At 33.8% G+C, this 14,920-nt stretch overlaps 1 protein-coding gene across 1 annotated transcript in view; it reads left to right on the top strand.

The window, feature by feature from the left end:
• The first annotated feature begins 1,935 nt into the window (after positions 1-1,935).
• The window catches only part of LOC118643943 (transmembrane protease serine 11F), a 63,263-nt gene continuing 50,278 nt past the window's right edge, over positions 1,936-14,920 (top strand). Inside the window, exon 1 of the mRNA XM_036282268.1 lies at positions 1,936-1,970. Coding sequence (XP_036138161.1) covers positions 1,960-1,970 — 11 coding nt within the window. The 5' untranslated portion in view covers positions 1,936-1,959. The remainder of the gene's footprint in view (positions 1,971-14,920) is intronic.

Genomic DNA, 14,920 nt, shown 5'->3' with positions numbered 1-14,920 from the left:
GAAAGTTAAGAACATTCCCAAGTTCACACAGTTAATGATAGCACCAGGAACTGAACCCAGGCATCTTATCCAGGAGCAGGTATATTCCACCATCCCACTTCACCACAGAGTAAAAATAAATTACTTCACATTTTCACTGAAAGTAAAAGGAGGGGAGAAAACAAAAAACAAACAAAGAAATAGAACCTTTGAAACCAAATAGCAGATAATTTGAAAAAATGGAATAGCTGGAAAGATCCCTTTGGAGAGGCACTTGAATCTCTTTGAGGGTGTTTTGTTGTTGTGTTTTTTAAAAATAAAATAGCTGTACTGCAATCCTTCACTAGTTAAATATCTGGATCTCGCCCCCCACCCCAGTCTTATGATTTAGTATGAAAATGCTGATCTTCTTAACTAGGAAAAGAAATATACACATATTACATCTCATCCAGAACCCACAAAGCTGGTTCTTGTACTTACTTTGGACATGCTTATTATCTAACATAATTTTCTTTACTTTAGCCACAGAGTATACTATCTATTGTATTATTATTCACTAATATAAAAAACTGAGAATATTTTTATGAATTTTAACAAATAATATGAGAATATTTATTTATGAGAAATAGTTTAATGTAATCATTAAAACCATTTTAAAGTATATTTGCACAATGCTAATTTTAAGTTAGCACACCATATAGAAAATAAAAATAATAATGGGTCATAATCATAAACTAAAATAAATAACTTTTCAGCAACTTTTTTGTTATATTTCTTTTTGACTTTTGAGAAAAATCAAACCCAGAGAAAAAAGTTACTTTTGCTAAAGTAAGTTATCATTTTCAATTTATTTAAGTGACCTGTTAAGTTTTGTGAACCATTTATTTAGAAATTTATTTTCCTCCCCAAAACATATTGTCACATCTTTTTGTCATGTTGTTGATGATTATTCACTGACACTCTGCCTCAGTTTTTCATTTGCAAAATGCTTTAAGAAATTTATACCATATTAATGCCTTAGCAGAATAGTATAATGAAATTTTAATATTAGTTTAATATTGTATTTGTAGTATTTTGAATAAAGATATTTTGTATGAACAACAAACTGGATGTTTATAGCTTTTTTTCTTCTTTTGCTTTAACATCTCCTAGTTCTGAGACTTTAAAAGTAGCTCTTAAAATTATCCATCCTGCAACTTTACTGATCTTCATTGGAAGCTCATGTATTTAGACTAAAGTCTCTGTGGATGAATACAATGATCTAAAGTGACTATCTATAAATACTGGGAGGAATTCACACACACTAAAACTATGATATTTCTTATGGTGGGAAGGAAAAAAGGAGGTGTGTTTTGTTTTTTTAAACTTTTTTTTTACCTTTTGGAGGGTAAATAATCCTTGCAATAAAATCTGTTCCCTTTAGAGATAAAATGGATAGTATTAGAAAAAGCTATACAGCCCTGCCATTGTACTTATGAGGAAAATAAGTCCCAACGAGCTAAGCATCTCTCCCATAGTCACACCAACAAGGTGGTCAGAACAAGCACCCTAGCCTGAGGGCCAGGTCTTTCCTGTGCCATCATAATTTATGGTTCCCTGAAAAGGAGGAGACACAGAATTCTAATGAAGAAGTGCCATCAATGTACTCTAATGTTTTGTTGTTGTTTTTTTAAAACGATTGGGGCCACACCTCAGTGCTGATCATACTTCCCCAACCGGAAAAGTGTGGCCATATGAATCATCACCAGTTGCACCTTGTGTGCCCTCCACTTCTTGGAGCTTCTCTGTGGAACCGGCTGTCACAACATTGATCATGTTCTTATCAGACTATATCCTAGCTGTAGACCTCCGTCACTGAACCTGTCAGACTCGTTTCCTTGTCCTTACCAATGACTGTCATTATTTTCTAGCCTCCCAGCCCTAGCCTGGCTGATACAGATCAGATGGTGACTGGATAGAAGCTGCCCCAGTCCTGGGTCCATGATGTATGCGTAAGTACTCATGAGGCTTTTCTCAGTCAGGGATATCAACAGGGGCAGAGGTTTACCACTCCTGGGTCAGGCAGGACAGGTATTGGCTGGGGGAGAGTACTTTAAAAATAAGAGTTTCATGTGTTATTGTATTTTGTGCTAAAGTTTTATTTTGTTGTTTTTAAATGTAAGAGGTTTGTTTTTAAACAAAAGGAACCAACGTAGTCCTTTAAATAATAGAAATAGAAATTATATGCAGTAATTAATTAACTATATTATATTTAAACATTTAGAAAAACGTATGCTTCAAAGAGTAAAGGTTTTAATATATAGTTCATGTAATTTCTTTAGTATGATCAATAGCTAGGAATAAATTTTTGTCTTATGTTGCTTATTGAAGTATACCCTATGAGAATTAAATATAAATGTAAGGGGAGAGTCTATTAGAATCTTTATTTTTTTAATTTTAAATAATATAAAGTGTGGTAGCAATAGAAATATTGCATACATCATAAGAGTGCAATGAGGAAAATTGAAATATTAGTATCTAAACATTATTGAGTTAAAGTCTAAACTCTATGTGGTATTTGTCATAATTGAACTCCAAAATAACTGATCAGTTAAAGAATTTATATTAATATTTAGACAATTTCAGGCTATTGTTTTACAGACTCAAAAATGAATAACTGATATTTGATCAGAGGAATTTCCTTTAAACTGTTCCTTAGTCTAATTTTGCTTCTCAAAGAGGTTCTTGACCTCTCTACAGACCAATTTTCCACATGTTCCGCACTGACTAATGTGTCACATTTATTCATGATTTTGTGATAATTATAATTGTTCAGGTATTTGATTTTGTCTTTAATTAAATATCCTGCTTCAGGCCTCTCAAATAACAGCATGAGCCTGAGGAAGACTTCATCTCATCCCCACAGACCCTTTCATGACAGCACAATGTTGCATATTATCTGTTCTTATTAAATACAAGAAAGTGTATTTCTTATTTACCAAGATAAGGACAGAGTAAGACAAAATGTGCAGTGGAAAAAATTTAGTTTTATTTAACAAACATTCATACAAATATGAAAAACTAACAATTTTAGTTTTAAAAAATTAGTGAGTAGAGAGCTTGACGTCCCATTGCTCTCATTTTTTTCAGAATTCCGTGGTATGGCTTTTTTTTATCAACCTGGTTCTTCTCTCCCCAGTTTAGGCCATCATCTCTACTCACTCATTTTTCCACTCTGAAAGTATCATTGCAGACATGCAACTTAATCCAGAATTTATAGTTCTGAGGATTTTAAGTATTTTTTTAACCCTCATGTGAGGATATTTTCCCTTATATCTTCAGATAGAATGGGGAGAGAGAGAGAGAGAGGGAGAGAGAGAGAGAGAGAGAGAGAGAGAGAGAGAGAGAGATCAATGTGGGAAAGACACATTGATAGGTTGCCTCCCACACGACCTCAACCAGGGCCTGGGACCAAACTGCAACCAGGTACACGCCCTTGACCAGAATCGAACCTAGACTCTTAGGTCTGCACACCGACACTCCAACTGCTGAGCCAAACTGGCCAGGGCTTAAGTATCCTTTTTAATTGCATTCCAAACCAGTATTATTTTTAACACAGATATTGTCAAAATTTGGATTGTGCCATAGAGATAAGATAAGATGATTGCTAACTGAATTCATTAGTAGAGTTATTTTGCCAAAGGGATATAGACTCAAAGAGCAGAAGAGTTAGATACGCCAAGCATCTTAGCAGAAGTAGGGTCTTTCTCACTATGGTGTAGTAGAATGAGATTTCCATGTGTTAGATCCAGCTTTGCACTCATTTGCCTGGACAAGTCTCCTCCCAAGACTTCACTTCTTTTTATTTATCAAATGTAGAGAGAGTTTGCAGTAAAATAAATAGGGAGGAGACTGTCACCTAATGGGACTTGAAATCATTTTTGTGGATAAGAACAAAGCTATTTTCTTTATTGGTTTATTATTTGGTTTATTTTGGTATTATTTAATTTGTTTTTTCTCTTTTTTTGTATTAGATAATAATGAATACTATCCAATATTAATTATTATATTTTTACTATACCATAAGTAATAAAGTAGTAAGTATAAGTATTATATTGTGAAACTGTTGTTTCAGATATATGGCATATGTGTGCCCCATGCTGTGATGGAGAACATTTCTTATTTTTGGTTATGGTTAAAAAAATATATTTATTTATTTATTTATAGCCTCACCCAAAGCCCTGGCCAGTTTGGCTCAGCAGTTAGAGTGTCGGCCTGCGGACCAGAGTCCCAGGTTCTGTTCCCGCTAAGGGCATGTACCTTGGTTGCAGTTTGTCTTCAGCCCTGGTTGGGGTTGTGTGGGTGGCAACCACTCAATGTGTCTCTCTCGTATCGATGTTTCTTTCTCTCTCTTCCCCCCCTCTCCCTCCTGCTCTCTCTGAAGATAAATGCAAACTCTTTATAGGGTAAGGATAAAACAAAAAAAAATTTTTAATGACACTTTTCCATGATTTTTAGATAGAGTGGAAGAAGGGAGGGAGAGAGAGAGAGAAAGATTGATGTGAGAGAGATACATGGATTGGTTGCCTCCTGCATGACTCCAGTGGGGGCCTGGGATCAAACCTGCAACTGAAACCCAGGTACATGCCCTTGACAGAAATCAAACCCCTGACCCTTGGGTCTATGGGCTGATGCTCTCACCACTGAGTGAAATTGGCCAGAGCAGGTCAAAAATATTTTTAAAACATTGCATTAGATAGCATTAAAATTCTTTGGAATACTTAAGTTTTATGATTTCTAAAGTGTTAATAGCTAGTTAATATGGAGAACATTCACTTTCTTAAGGTACTAGAGAATCACTTAAATTATCCCAGAGTTAAATTTTTGTTTTTACTAGTCCCTATTTCTGTTCCCCTTTACAGTGAGGCAGATATTAGGGATATGGTTACCTGCAACTAGACACCTCAGAGGCAAGAAGCAAATCAATAAGCCACATCCTGATGGCACACCGATAAATGTGAAAAAAGAAGTATAAACAAGGTGCTATAAGAATGCCCACTCAATCTCAAAAGCTGTTCTGTATATATAATGATTGTGTTTAGTCTTACAAAAGCCAGTAGGAATTAGTAGAAGGAGAAAGAAGGAGGTATTCTGGGGTGTGAGAACATAGCACTTGCAAAGGTCAAGAGTCTTAAGATATAGTCACAAATAGCTGTTGGCAATTATCAGGTGAAATTGAAGTGGTCATTCAGACTATGAAAGGCCTTTTGTACCAGATTGAAATCTCTGAACTACATCAGGAGAGTTGAGTGAAATTTAAACAACAGGAAGAAATGATGAAATTTGCAATTTAGAGCCATTAGGGTGGACCAAAGCAGTTTGATGGTTCAATTGTCTTCTGGATGCAGTTGCAGAACTAAATAAAGGTAGTGGCAGAGAGACTACCTATGTATATGTTCCTTCTGCCTAAAATGAAAATTCCTGCTCACACTCGACGAGACAGTATAGTCTTCCTTCAAGATTCTAATCAAAGTCACTGTGACATTTTTCTCCTACCCTCACATCTTGCATCTCAATTATTCCTGAAGCAAAGTCTTCATATTCAAACTTGCATAACACATTGTATATATTTGTGTTGGCACTTCTCTGTATGTTTAATTATTTGTTTTCAATTATATCTCTTCAGCATAACAGAGCTTTCTGTGTTTCCAGTGCCAAATACATTGTCTGGTCCATCTTAGAGTCTCAACATTTGTGTGTTGACTTACAATGAAATATGCCTAGAGCCAAAGAACAGATGCTGAGAAAGAGGGAAGGTTAGGAATAAATTAAAATTTCAAGTTTCCTTTTTTTATATACCTATTCAAGAAGGCCTATGACATATTTGAGATATAGTAATTCAGAAGGTAAATAAAAAGTGGAGAGAATTAATTCCAAGTAAACATACATTGCGGTGCCGATGGGAATATATTATAGAAAAGATGAAAGCATCAGATCAGTGGTTATAGAGTAGATTTTAAAGTTTCATTTGTTCATTAATTCAACAATGCTTATTACTAGTAGCACACTATATGCACATAATACATAATACCTACATACATTATGCATGTATGTGACACATGTACATATATATTATATGTGTGTATACACACGTATCCCATGCACATAAACAAATACAATGCAGACATGCATATAAATAAAACAAACATATTCTCTACTTTTGTGATGTTTACAATCTAAAGGAGGAGGCATAATAAACAACTAAACAAATGAATGTGAATTATAAATGTGATAATTATGAGGTAAAGGTTTTGTATTTTTTCCCTAAAACCTTTTCCTAATTCACTTCATTTATTTTATAATTCCAGGATATGATGATAATGCTGGTAGTGATAACTGATGACTTTTCTTTACAATAGATTTTTAGTTTATGATAACACTCTACAGTCTAATTTTATCTGCAAGATAAATTTATGAAATGTATTTTTTAAAACATTAAGTACTAAAACAGTTTTCTAATGTGCTTACCAAAGTCTTGTGAAGATCTAAAAAGGACCTCCTAACACTATTAAACAAATGTAGGAAGACAGCATGAAAATCAGTATTGGACCAAGAAGACAAGTCTGCATTGCTTTAAACAGTTATTTGCAGTAGTCTTTAAAAATAATATTGTGCCTTAGAGTACTGTGTGGTTTGGGTGTGTTGGTGGATGGATATCTAGGGACAAATAGCAAGAAAGTTTTCATACACTTGAATCATATAATCATTATATGACTTCATTTTTACTGTGAAGCATTTGAACCCTTAGCATTTCAGGAACATTCATATTCAAACTGCAGATTCAAAAACCAATCCAAAGACAAATCAGAAATGTTTGCATTGGGTTCTGTACATTATATTTCTCTCAATATACATATGAGTAAACTTTAATGTTTACTTGATTTTCTATAGTTGCCAATATTTAAAATATATTGACTTGTTTTTAAATAATTTTGCAAAGTTTTTAAGGTTTTTATAATTAATTGTTCATTACTGCTCAAAATGTGAAAACAGGCTGCTTTGAGTCATGGAATAATTTATGTAACATCATTGGGTGAGAGAGCAACCCACATCTTAGGTACTTTATATAAAATAAAAATAAATTAATTTAATAATAGCTATACAAAATATACAGTAGCATGTATACTAGAGGGCATCATATGAAATTGACCCTTGTTAGGTTAAAAAATAACTGAATACCAGAAATTTCATATGGTTCAAAGTCATCAAGTCTCCTCCAGATCTTGTTTTATTTATCCTAGAATATAATATATAAAATATCTAATGCAACTTTAATAGTATATAATTTTAAAAGCTATCAGGGTAACATTTGAAACATTTCTTGTACTATCTAAAATATACTGGCTTAGCCCTGGTCGGTTTGGCTCAGCAATTAGAGCATTGGCCTGTGGTCCAGAGAGACCCAGGTTCAGTTCCTGTTAAGGGCATGTACCTTGGTTGCAGTCTGTCCCCAGCCCTGGTTGGGTCATGCAGGAGGCAGCCACTCGATGTGTCCCTTTCATGTCGATGTTTCTCTCTCTCTTCCTCTCTCTCTCTCCCACTCTATCTGAACAAAAAATGGAAAAATGTCCTCGAGTGAGGATAAAAATAATAATAATAATAATAAATAAAAAATAGTAAAATATACTGGCTTAAATACTAGAATGTCAACCAATCTTGAGCATACATCCCAACAGGTGAAATATAATAGAGCAAGTTGGAAGGAGTTAACTTCTACTAAAACTAGAAAAATAAATTCAGTGCACAACAGTATAGGGTGTGTCTAGACACTACTGTAAGAAAAAATGGGGGGAAAAGTCAGTTAATTGATCTACAAGGTGTCAAACAACTGCCTTGCCTGTTTTATCTTTCTCCTTAGACTCATTGGGAGATTCTTGTATAATCAGACAAATAAGCCTAAATAGGCACAAGGCCCTAAAATGAATGAGGCCTTTGGTGCAATATGGTGGTAGTGTCAAATCTTAGGGGAAGTGATACAAAGTAAGAATCTTCAGTAACATCTTGATAAAAGATTCTAAAAGTAGATTAAAAATCAGGTCAGTTTATGTTACTCCTGTCATTTACACTGAACTGATGATTTTGGTCATATGTTCAGACCTGAACAACTTGTAGAGAACTGTTAAAGATGAAATTTGACAATTAGCATGGACACTGCCTCGAAACTACATCAATGGTATCATCTTAGCTCTCCTCTCTACTAAGTCTGTGAGGCATTTCCTGCCTCATTATGACCCTACTACTTACCTTCCCAACCCACTTATCATTCATGCTTTCATAATCATCTTTCTCCTTCATAGTTACTATTGTCTGGTTATACCATAATTTCCAATCTCAAATTTTGGTTGCTTTAGGTGGTACTGGCCACTACTTTGCTATTGATAAAGTAGAGAAAAGATCAATTCATTTTTTTTTTGTATTGTTTATATATCATATCACTTTTAAGAATACATTAACTCATGGGATATTATGATTGGGTCTTGGATTACTATCAGACAAAATGGTTGAGACAAGTACCTTCACATTTTCATATTTTTAGCAAAGTTAACTCAATTAATATGTCCTCCTCAGAGGTAAACACAGACTTAGATCTATGCCTTGCATGAGTCATCTTTTGGGAGGCAACTACATTTTGCTTAGGGCTATGCCTGTATTCTTTACCCCTTGGCTCAACAAGAGCAGCAAGAATTCAATCAGTATTTACTACTTTAAAATTGGGAAAACCATTCATTTCTACTTCTTTCAGTTCATTTGGTTGGTCAGCTGCCATCATTCTCTTGCTGACAACAGCTTTTAAAGAACATTCAACACTACAACTAAATTGGGGCAACTTGAAGATATGTTTTATTAGCCAAGAACTTCTTTATTTACAAATTTATGAACTTTGAATCAATTTTTAGTAGTGTTGGGTTTATCTAGTTGTATTGTAGGGATCTATTTGTCTTGACTTTCTCAGGATCCTTTATTGGAAATTTGGGTCACTTCAGTAGAGTTGTAGTTTATTATCAAGGAACATAGTAAAGCTGAGTTCAGATTTAAGCATCAAAGAAAAAATCTTCACGATTGTCTTTCTGGAAGTGATTTAATAAATTTTAAATAAGACGTACGTTCATTCAACAGGTTATGTAGTAGTTGTTCTCAGTGCCTGGAACTGGATTATCCACTTCAATTATGTTATCTATATATTAGAATACATGAAATCAACATTATTTAGAATGTAATCTACCTGTTAGAAATGAATGTTCTTTTATTTATATGCTAATGTTGCATTGATAACACTGAAATACTTAACTGCAAAGGAGATATACATGAAAACTAGATTCCAAATCCCACATTATACTTAATAAAATATGACACTATTATTATGAATATAACTTTAAGCTTTATTTCTGTAATTCCTTTTTAGAGTTTTGTCAGTAGCCAGATATAATATTATAAGTTGATTAATGGATTTTCGTGGGAATATAGAAGTAAATTTTTGTTCATATATTTACGGAAATAAAAGTAGAATCTAACAGAGTATGAAATTCAATAATAAAACCTTATTCTTACAAATACAAATTTTAATACTTATGTTCCTTAAACTATACACACAATTTGTAAATTTTCTTGAAAACTTCAGAAGCTAAAATTTAATTATTCCATGTGATTCCATAGCTACATGGCATTTCTTTTTAGACTTCTGGGAAGTAGATGACCTTATTATAGCAATCAGTAAACCACTTAAAGTATACTTAGACATTCAAAAAGTTAAAAAAAAATGGCTATTTGAAAATATTATAGATCTAATGAAATAGCCTTTGGGTTGTATGATGTTTTTATTCACTAGTCAGTGATAAGGAAACAGCCTTTGACGGGAAAATTCCAAGAATGAGAAGCTCTGAAATGTCTGTACTCAGCACTCTCTAACCCACTCATTACTTCTTTCACACATGGCCCTTCAGAAATGTGACAAAGATTCTGGGACATGTTAATTTTGCTTATTTAATATGCAGATTATATCAGTTGTAAATGAGAACATTGTTGATCTCTTTCATCTAGGGCATTTATATCTTAATCATAGCTCCTCCCTTTTAACTGGATTGCAAAATATGAATTATAAACTTTTAATACCCATCAATCATACAGGAAGCTAGGAGAAAAACATTGGCTGCGTATTGAAAGCAACTTTATTTTAAAATACATATTTAAGTATTTAATTATTTAGTTTGCCAGAAACTGCATAGTAATAGCACATTCTATTTGGCATCTGTCATATATAGAGTGGGGCAAAAGTAAATTTACAGTTGTTCATATGGAAAACAATATAATAATTAATAAATAATAGTATAAGAATAAACTTTGTTTCACATACAACTGTAAAGCTACTGTTGTCCCACCCTGTATATATAAAATAGAGCTGGTATTTATTGCAAGTTCAAATTTATTATAATTAATAGCACTTTGTATAACTATTTGGTCTTTAAATGGTAAACAAAATATTGAAGATTTTTTAAGGGATGGTATACCAAAAATGTTCAACAAATATACAAAATATTTGTCAGGAGAATATGTGCATAATAGTTTATTAAGGTACTAAGACTATTTTAAGCCTGCTTTTGCCCCAAAATATTCTCTCAAACTCATTCATGAGTAGCATGGATTTCTCAAGAAGCATTTATGCTGTGTTGGATAAGGATGTTTAAAATTATTTTAATTGTAAGAAACGGACTTAAGTCAAAAAGACAACTTATTCAGAGGCCATTGAGCTGTCTCATAAAACTAAAAAAGAAAGAAAGGATTGACACAGGAGGGTTGGATCCATTATGGATCCAATTAGCCAGGCGTGTTAAACAGAAAGGGAATAATTTATCACTTTTCTTTTTAATTTATCTTATGTCAATATTTGAAAAGAGAATTCCTGCCCTGGCCGGTTTGGCTCAGCGGTTAGAGCGTCCGCCTGCGGTCCGGAGAGACCCGGGTTCGGTTCCCGCTAAGGGCATGTACCTCGGTTGCGGTTTGTCCCCGGCCCTGGTTGGTCGTGCGGGTGGCAGCCACTCGATGTGTCCCTTTCACATCGATGTTTCCCTCTCTCTCTCTTCCTCTCTCTCCCTCCCACACTGTCTGTACAAAAAATGGAAAAATGTCCTCGGATGAGGATTAAAAAAAAAAATAATAAAAAAAAAAAAGAAAAGAGAATTCCTGGCTTATTATTTGAGGAAGAAAAGAAATGCCTTGCCCATTACCTGATCTGAAGACCAAAAATCTAATGGAAAATTCTCATTTTTCTCTTTACTGTTAGATGGCATGTGTTATTATTTGTCTACAAAATAATAACCTCAGCCCAAAGATTCTTGTTTTGATTCTTAATTAGAGTTTGTTACACATTGGTTTATGGCCTCCTTGTATTTGGGAAATGCTGGCAAGTTGTGAATCTGGGGTACATTGTGATCTATTTTTATAGTCAAAATTTTCCAAGTCAACAAGATTTTCTAACTGCTGTGCAAGGACATTTTGCAAATATTTTTTAAAAGCAGAAGACAAACTTCTGCCCTTTAGGAGTTTACAATCTTGAAGAAGTAAACTACACATATAAGCAAAAAATAAATCAGCCTGCAATCAAGGGCTGAATAGGGTAATAGACTATAAAACACAGGTAGACAGGACAGAAAAATGTTAATAATATGAAGGATGTTTATTTATAATCACCATAAGTAGTATTTGTATAATTTGTATATTTTTTGTCTATATGGTATTTCTGTTAATACTGAGTTTTTCTGTTTCTCAATTAATAAATTTTAAAAATATTCCGAGTAATGTGATGCAACTCTGTATATTTACATTATTATTCTTTATATACTGTAATATTGGCAAATTTATAAAGGTAATTTTGCACATTCATACAAAAAATATTTGCGAAATTATTTTGCATATCTCTTTGCAGTGACTTTAGGCTGTTCTCTTTCACACTCACTATGTTCCATCCACACTATAGTCTTATTTCTGTATATGAATTTGACAACCTTCTACTTACCTAACACACAGGCAGCATATTTTCCTTCCTCTGCCTGTGCTGCTCTCTCTAAGCTTTACCTAATTAGATAATCCTTCAGGTTTTGGTTTAAATGTTCCCAGGGAAACCTTCCCTGATCCCTTACTCTAGGTAAGTTTTTCCTATTATATGCACCTTGCATTTCTTTTAGCATTTCATGGTACCTATATACTAGTTCCTATAACATTTTTTAATGTCTGCATCTCTCCCTAGGATGTATAATCTATGAGTAGTTTGGTTAAACATTCCACTCCCAAACAGTAAAAGTTTTCAATAACTACTTTTTGAATGAATATGTAAATGTCAGAATTTTTTTACCAATCACAAAACCGAAGACCTGATTTCAAAAAATTGCTGGAAATCTTTTGTAATTAGCATATCATGCATATGTAGTGAATTCTTCCAAACTGCATAAAATATAGACAAAAGTTTCTCTCTTCAGAGGGTTATAGTATTTTCTTTTAAAATGTTTCTGTATGCTCGTAATACAAAAGCCATTATCTGAACTATGAAAAATTGAATTACAATAGAGTTTGAATTAAAACTTCCTTGAAATTTTAAAAGAAATTTTTTCATATTCTTGGAAGATGCTTGAGGCTGTGTAATTAACATTTAAATATGTGTATTAGTTTAATGTTTTTAATTGCAATGAATTAAAAACTCAGCCTCCAGCCCGGCTGGTGTGGCTCATCTCTCTCTAAAAATCAATAAAAACATATTTAAAAAAAGAACTCAGTCTCCAACCGGCTTAAACAAGAAAAAATATATATTATTTACTGTAACAATAAACCCAAAGGCAGGGCTAGTCTCAGTGCTGCAGCTCATATGTGTAATATAAGACCCAAATTCTATCTCTCTACTTTGCTGTCGTTAGTAAGTCAGTTTTTTTCTAGGTTGGCGCCTCTCAGAGTTGCAAGGTGGCTGCAGCAGTCAGTCCCGCAATATCCAGAGAAAAAGAAAAGGAGCTATATCTTAGTTTAACTTATTTAGAAGAAAGGAAATCTTTCCTAACAGTCCCCCAAATAACTTCCCCTCACATACCATCAGTGGCTAGAATTGAATCATGTCCATTTTGAACAACCACTGGCTAGTGAGATGGAACTATCAGCATTAACCGACACTAATCCCCTGGGCGCTAAACAGATGTCGAGATGTGATTTAATAAAATTTTGCCCACTTATCAATGATAGCTTTTTAAAAAATAATAATAATTCAGTGAATTGATGATTGAAACTCCAAGAGGCAAAACTAGCCAGAAATATTTTTCAATTAAGACATCCAACTTCCTATTCAAGATAAATAATAATTGGTTATTACTTTCATTAGGTGCCATTGAGGAAATGCCCCTAAAGTCTAAATTCAAGATCAATTCTGAAGAACTGACATGTAGCCTTATTCAAATTCATAAGAGCTTTAACAGGAGAAACTGTTACATGGGTAAAGCAGCTGCTTGCTTTCAGAGGTGGCTGGCCATGAAGAGAGCCACACCGCTATCAAGGCAGAGTCTCTTTTTTACAGGTGGTTAATAGTAAAAGCATACAGTGAGTAGTCACATAAACCACCAGAAAGGACAATACATTTCTAAGTTAACAGATAACATCAGGCAGTTATCACACTCTTTACATTCATTAGCCTCCTTCCTTGAGGCCTGATGTTTATCTTTGGGTAGCAATTGGTTTCTGGGTAGTCAGCCAAAACTTCATGCTACAGAGAGTTAAACAGTCACAGAGAATTAAACAGAGTCCAACATTTTCCCAGACATCTTTGCTGCTGGAGCCATATTAAATCTCTAAAGTGAATTCCCTTACAGGTGCTCAGATTTATTTTTGGTGATATCTTTCTGTTTTTATTATTGCAAAACCTATGCACAATTTCAAGAAGTTACCTTTACCCACTACCATGTTAGGGGATGAATATGAAAAGACATCTGATTTTGTTCAGTCCATGAACATGATCTGAACACCACATAGAGTATTTCTTTTCCCTTGAGGGAGTAACTTCTTCCTGCTTGATACTCGAGAAAAATAAGGATTCTTAATTACAAACTTCTATTCCCCATTTGGAAAAGTGACGATTTCTCTACTCTCTAAAATAGACGTTTCAAAGCAATAAGCATTGAAAAGTCCTCATGCCATAGTACAAGATTTAAGTGAAGTATATTTTTATAATTTTTCTCTCTCGTGTTATAATTGAGTCTGTGGAAATGGAATGGTCTAAGCCTGTTGAACCATTTAGCTTGAGAAAGTTTTACTAAGAAGGAAGGTACTACTAGAAGAGAATCTTAACATGAAAATGTATACAAAAAAATTTCCAAAGATATTTGCCATATATGCGTGGACCCCACAGAGATACTTATTACAAAAGAAAAGTAGCCCTGGCCGGTTCGGCACAGCGGTTAGAGCATCAGCCTGCGGTCCAGAGAGACCTGGGTTTGGTTCCCGCTAAGGGCACGTACCTCGGTTGCAGTTTGTCCCCAGCCCTGAATGGGTTGTGCGGGTGGTAACCAATTGATGTGTTCCTTTCATGTCGATGTTTCTCTCTCTTCTCTCTCTCCCTCCCACTCGATCTGAACAAAAAATGGAAAAATGTCCTTGGGTGAGGATTAAAAAAAAAAAAGAAAACTAGCTCTTTTTTCTATAAATACATACATATGTATATATATAACTTATTTTTCATGAAGTTTATACAAATAAAAGTTTTTCTTATATAAATCTTTTACAAATTTTGTTAGAATGATATTTAAGAATTACATGGTTTTAATGCTATCATATATGGTACTATTCTTATAATTTCAATATCCATTTGTTCAATGCTAATATATGGAAATAAAGTTTGATTTTTATATATAAAAATTGGATTCAATTATTCCAGAGG

Source organism: Molossus molossus, unplaced genomic scaffold (genome assembly GCF_014108415.1).
Source record: "Molossus molossus isolate mMolMol1 unplaced genomic scaffold, mMolMol1.p scaffold_m16_p_1, whole genome shotgun sequence".
NCBI lineage: Eukaryota > Metazoa > Chordata > Mammalia > Chiroptera > Molossidae > Molossus > Molossus molossus.
Note: the sequence above shows the minus strand (reverse complement) of the source record. Positions and strands in the feature narration are given on the sequence as shown.